Source organism: Pholis gunnellus (genome assembly GCF_910591455.1).
Source record: "Pholis gunnellus genome assembly, chromosome: 11".
Classification (NCBI taxonomy): domain Eukaryota; kingdom Metazoa; phylum Chordata; class Actinopteri; order Perciformes; family Pholidae; genus Pholis; species Pholis gunnellus.
Window position 1 is genome coordinate 16,591,199 of NC_136538.1, and position 6,135 is coordinate 16,597,333.

At 40.2% G+C, this 6,135-nt stretch overlaps 1 protein-coding gene across 1 annotated transcript; it reads left to right on the forward strand.

Annotated features, from left to right (window-relative positions):
* The first annotated feature begins 38 nt into the window (after positions 1 to 38).
* On the forward strand, positions 39 to 5,038 carry eef1akmt2 (EEF1A lysine methyltransferase 2). The gene is made up of 6 exons (XM_079168323.1): positions 39 to 172; positions 474 to 539; positions 697 to 811; positions 1,256 to 1,363; positions 2,729 to 2,945; positions 4,025 to 5,038. The coding sequence occupies exons 1-6, from the start codon at positions 60 to 62 to the stop codon at positions 4,120 to 4,122; spliced, it is 717 nt and encodes a 238-aa protein (XP_079024449.1). The 5' UTR covers positions 39 to 59; the 3' UTR covers positions 4,123 to 5,038.
* Positions 5,039 to 6,135: the final 1,097 nt, after the last annotated feature.

Below are 6,135 nucleotides of genomic sequence, written 5' to 3' on the forward strand. Positions count from 1 at the left end.
CCTCGAGCGCAAGGTCTTCTGGGAACTGTAGTTCGGCGACAACGACTTATCAGCCCAGCATGGAAGTCGCTGCAGAAAGCGTGGAGGTGAAACGTGGAAATATATCGGACCAAGAGGACGACAGCGGCTCAGATACCGATTTTGAACCTTCAAAACTCGGAACGAAAGAATAGTAAGCTGGGTAGCGTTAACGGTAGTCTTGTGATCCGTTATTAACGTTAATTTATGATCATGGTGGTTGGCTATTCTTGCTAGGCTCCACAGCTAGCGACAGAGCTATCGGTTAAAGTTAACTGACGCCGTTAAAAACAATATGAAATATTTGTATAAGTTAAACTTCAATCAACAATTTGATATGAACTTCAATCAAGCTACCTACGTTTATTTTTTGCACCTCACTTTAGCATGTTGCTAATGTAGCAGCGTGTAATTTGTGTTCATAGTGTTTCTATAACTAACGCCTTTTTCTGCAGTTGGGAAGATGCATATCAAAAAGAACTGGAGACCTTCGCAGACATTGGGGATGTTGGTGAGATATGGTAATCATATTCACTGTATTGCAATAGCCAGAATGAACCCACTGATTATTACAGTATTAGTATTGGTGTTGTCAAAATGTGATGATTCATAATAAGATGTGTTTATTGCAGTGTTATTGTCTCATTAATAAGGTCTGTGTTTCCATCATCTTGTAAGGTTTGGTGAGGAAAGCATGAACCGTGTGCTGCGATGGATGGACAAAGCTAAGATCCCAGCAGACGCTGCCATTCTTGACATTGGCACTGGAAATGGAGCCTTTTTAGTTGAACTGGTGTGAACAGAGTACATTTTGACATTATTATGATTTTTAATTCGCAGACTTTGTCTGGGTGTTTTTTAACGGGCCACTTCACCAAAATCAACCCATCATTAAAGCAACATCTGTGGATTATCCAGGGTAACAGGGATATTTTTAATGGATGCTCACATTTTTTGTTCGATTTTTCAACGCTTAGAAAGCAACAATCCGAATGCCTTACATCTCCAATGTGTTGGAATGATGATTGAAGTCTAAGTGATCTCAAAACTCAGCCAAATATATTCAGCATGACTAAAACCTCTACGGGTTTAATGGAAAATATGTTTGTTATTTAGGCGATCTGGGTCTTTAATTGAGAGTTTGTAAAGACGGCAAGGTTTACTTTGATGAACTTTCCTTGAACCTTTCTAAGACAGTTGATAAGCTTCGCTCTTTTTTTTTTGTGTGTGTGTCAAGGCTAAACACGGATGCAGGACTCTGACCGGTATAGATTATTCTCCAGCGTCTGTAGAATTGGCCCGAAACGTTCTGCAGGCGGAGGACTTGACGGATGTCACTGTAAAGGTCAGTTCGGTTTTGTTTGTCATAAAAACTAAAACCTTACTTCTCAGTTAATTAACTGACTTACACAAGTATCACAATCACATGTAGCTGCTACAGGATATTGAATGATATCATTTACATTTTGAATTGATCACAGGTGTACTGTGTGAGTACATGAAGTGCCTGGAGAACAGCATGAATCAACATTTTCTGCAAAATTGAAATTCCCTCCACTTCAGTGCTGCAATGTAATATTTTAGTGTACTCTGGATCTTATGCCATGCACAAATCTGCCATTGACACAAAATGAATCCCCTCTATTCCTAAATGCCGATAATACAACATAGCTTTCAGCATACTGTGAGCCAGCCTGGGAAGGCCAGAGAAAACTCTCCTGTGTTTACTATGTGGGAGAGTTGGACGGGAAGACGGCCCCCGAACGTGATGGAAGTCTGCCCACCATTCAGATTAAACCACCTGAAATGAATTGGCAGGATTTAACACATCTTCTGACGTATACATGCAAGAAAAACAAGTTATAAATGCACGGCCGGTCTATAAGGGATGTGATGAGTGAGTTTTCCTCTCCTGTGTGCAAAGTACAGTTGCATATATGTTATATGCATCACACGGCTGTGACCGTGTGCTTTGCTTGGACAGAAAGCCTTCTACTGAAGTCAATATTGACCGTAGCTGGACAGGGGGAGCACAGTGGTAGTACGAGTGTGTATGTGAGAGAGAGAGAGAGAGAAATATTATGTTGGTATTTCTTTAATACTGCAGATTGCCAAAATAATTAGTGTGGATGTGAATGTGTAGCCTTGAGGAGTTTGAGCCACATGGTAAAGGGTAATGAAGCTTCTTCGACAGGTCTTACCCTAAAGGTTATTATGTCAAGCCCTTTATTCATTATGTCACTTTTATGCATTCTTTTAACATCATCTCAGTTTCTTTCACACTGAAATTTAACACTGATCAGTTGCAACAATATGGAGGCATTTTTTTTTCTCTCAAGTGAATCTCTTGATCGTCATAGATCACGCATTTTGTGACCCATGGTTTGTGAGTATGTGGCCCTTGAGCTCTCCCCAGAGGTCTGGTGTTCTGCCCTCGGTCCTAATAAAGGGCTCCTTTCACCGCTGGTATGGCAGGTCAGCAACCTCTGCAGAATTAACTGCTGTCATGTCGGCAGTTGGGAGCTTAGTTTTATAGTTCAACAGTGAGGTATAACTCATTTCTTGGTCGATGCTGAAAGATATCTTCTCCAGGTGACTATATAGTTCACCCCACATCTAGAGAGTCAGACTAAGCATGAGGCGTCATATTTGCTGTCAGGTTGATTACAGACATTTCCTTAACTGCTGACTTTTTCTGTGTGTGTTTTAGGAGATGGATTTCTTAAACTGCCACGGTGAGCTAAAGGGTTTCGATGTCTGCATCGACAAAGGCACATTCGATGCAATAAGCTTAAACCCGGACAGCTCTAAGGACAACAAAAAACTGTATCTCCAAGTTCTAAAAGATGCTCTCAAGGACAAAGGATTCTTCGCTATCACTTCCTGTAACTGGACAAAAGAGCAGCTGTTGGACAGATTTAGTGAAGGTAAGGGGAAACACTTGAATTATTTATTGTATTGTCTGATCATTTGTTTTTGCTAGATTCTGTTGAATTCCGTTGAATTCCTTTGTGAGAGTGCTGCATCGGACTATCCCACCGTCATACAAGGGTAGATTGACTCCCCACAAACCAACTCAACTAGGCAGGTAATTCAGAATTGGTCCATGAAGCAAATTCTTTCGTCACTGATTTAAGAAGCTTTACAATCTGGTTAGCTACTTGGTAGTTGTTGCCAAATAAATAGCTGCCTGGAGATGAAAACACATTAAAAATCTATAACAGGTTTGCTCATCATATTAAAGGTTCCCCAAGGAGTTTTTGACCTCTCGTAGCACTCTGAAGCGTTTTTTTCTATGAGTGGGTCCTCATTTTCTTTATCTCATGCATGCGCACATGTCACCTCTATCCGGGTGGAGCACTACACAGTCCTGCCAATGGTTTCACATTCAGCAATATATATTTCAAAATATTTGGCTTTGCTTATGTTTTATTCGCTTTGTTTTTTGTTTTATACATGAAATACATTTGACATGTTTGTTAGAGCTCAAGGATATACACAATGGGTGTTGGTGAGACTGGATGTAAACCATAACTTGTATTACTTTACAAGACAACTCCACGGGGCACCTTTTTAAGTGGATGTGTGCAGTGGTGTAAATGTGTTCTGACGATGGGAAAACAGTTTTGGTCGTGAGACCCACAGTCAAAGCACAGACACAGTTAGCTGGCAGCTTGTTAATACTTCAGGCAACAACAAGCCTTGTGAAGTCAGAATTCCGGCAAGCTTCCATTAGCTGTCACTCTTCTACGTGTAGTCACTCTGGAGAGCCTGCAGGGGGCCAAAGGGCTTTGAGGTCTCATCTGTCACACTGACAGGCTCTCTTTACAAGGCCCCAGGAAGCGCCACAGATGGTGGATGGATAGTTCTTGACTCAAGAGTTCTTCTCCTAATCCTCTGTAACCACAAGCCAACAAGAAAAGCTTCCGGGTATCTTGTGTTTTAATACGACAATGTTGATGTTCTGATATCTTAACCTGCACATTTTCTCTGTGTTGCCTCACAGGATTTGAGTTTGTAGAGGAGTTGCCGACACCAAGCTTCCAATTTGGAGGCAAGAAGGGCAACAGTGTGACAGCCCTCATCTTCAAGCGAATACATTGACTCACATGTGCCCAGAGGATACTTTTTGTGTGTTATCAATTTTATTTTATTCTTGTTAATCACAGGAAATCATACTTACTGTACATACTTTTTTTTTTATAACAACACTTGATTCACTTCTAAGATGTGTAATGACGCAGGCAGACAGTGTAACTGAGTGCAATTCTCTTGAAATAAATATAGTTTTTGTTTCGTTGCTGTCGTATTATCTTGCCTTGATCCATCTGTTACATTTGTATGAAATTGTTCACTCATATTTGTGATACTGTTACGTAGAACATTAAGATGTACAGTTGAATAATAGTTCTCTCTGACCCTTGATGTAATGTATAGGTCCTCCATGTCTTGTGGCACTTTCAAATGTGAACTCACCCTCGTGCACACTGACACTTTTCTGACTAACGTTACTTTTCTGAGGTTACTTGTAGAAATAGTTCAGCCACACGATTATTCAGTCTCTGTTTGATTTGTAGCCTAAAGGCTAAAACGTGTTCTGTATTCATTTTTATAAAAGGGCTCGAAGAGAAAGAGGATATTCGCAATAATTTGCACTGAACATTTCTTCCCGTTCCATAAATCATCTTATAGCCCCTCAAATTACTATGCAAGGACCCTGTTGAGAGTCCTGACCTGCAGTTTCAAAACCACTGTCCTGTCTTACTAAATAATGTATTGCATCCATCTTTCATGTCATGTGAAAAGAAGCCTGTACCTAATTGGCTTAACTGGAAGCCAGCAGAGCTTGGGGTCCCGAGGACCATGATCAAGAACTTCTGACATAATGAATAAACAAGAGGCCGGTGCCTTCTGTGCAAGAGGAGCCTGTCTGCCATTTACTTTCCTAATGACATCATTAATAACTGTCAAACTCCGGACTCTAATTGCAAGCTGGGCCAATGGGACCGTCAATGTTGAGTAAACACATTCAAGCTTTACAAGATTTGCTGCCTGGAATTTAACAAGGCCCTGGATATCCTGCCTGGATGTGCATATTATGCCCACGTTTTCCCATGAAGTGAAACCTCCTTCATTAAATATCTCCTTTACCTTTGTCAACATTCACTCTCACCTAAACAAAACATGTGGTTAGACAGATATTTGAGTGTTTTCTTATTGTGTAATTACATTTGAATAAGTACTGAAGCTACAGTACCTCTTTGAATATACTGCAGCCTACTCATTTCCCTTGTACAGGTGCAGTTGCTACGAAACAGACTACACCAAACAAAGTCATGAGTTTTTCCATGAAAACATTATTCCTAACAGTTGATTGCTCTTGAATTAAAATCAGGATTATTCACATATATTGAGTTTCCCTTGGCATTTTGGTGCATACAAATAAAAACATAGTAAGAAAAGAAAAAGAAACAAGTACTGCATGTAAATAATCTTAAATAGTATACATACAATATATCTTACAGTAATTAAGGATCATACTGACACATCCATACTTGTCTATGTCAATCTTAGTTGCTTAAAACGTATGTGGATACAAAAAAAGTATCTAGAGATTACCAATTGTGTGCTGGCAGTTAAATGTGTGTTCCTTATTTAAAATCTGAATGTATATCTTGACCATGTGTTTGACACATGCGCCACTGTGCACTGTAGAGTAATTCAGGAAGCCAGTTTTTGAACCGTTTCTGTCTCTCATCTGAAAAAGTATCACCATCTACCATGAAGTAAAAAAACAACTTATATCTTGCTGGGCTGAGCTGTGCCGTACATTTGCCACCGTCAGCACTTTCATGGCTTTTGGGTTGGCACACACACGTCTGAAGCTCCGCTTTTATTCCACTCATAATAAGAACCTATACGGGTTTTTAGACGTGATGCCATAACCCACTGGCTGCCCTACCAGCATGAATGGCATGCTTTCATTTTAACATCTCAAGTGTGATACTGCAAATATTTATGTGTGTTCTCACTCCATCTCCCTGGAAACACGTTTGAAGTGATCCTAACAGGATTTCTGTGGATTGATTTGAATTACTCCACCATGTAACGTTAGCG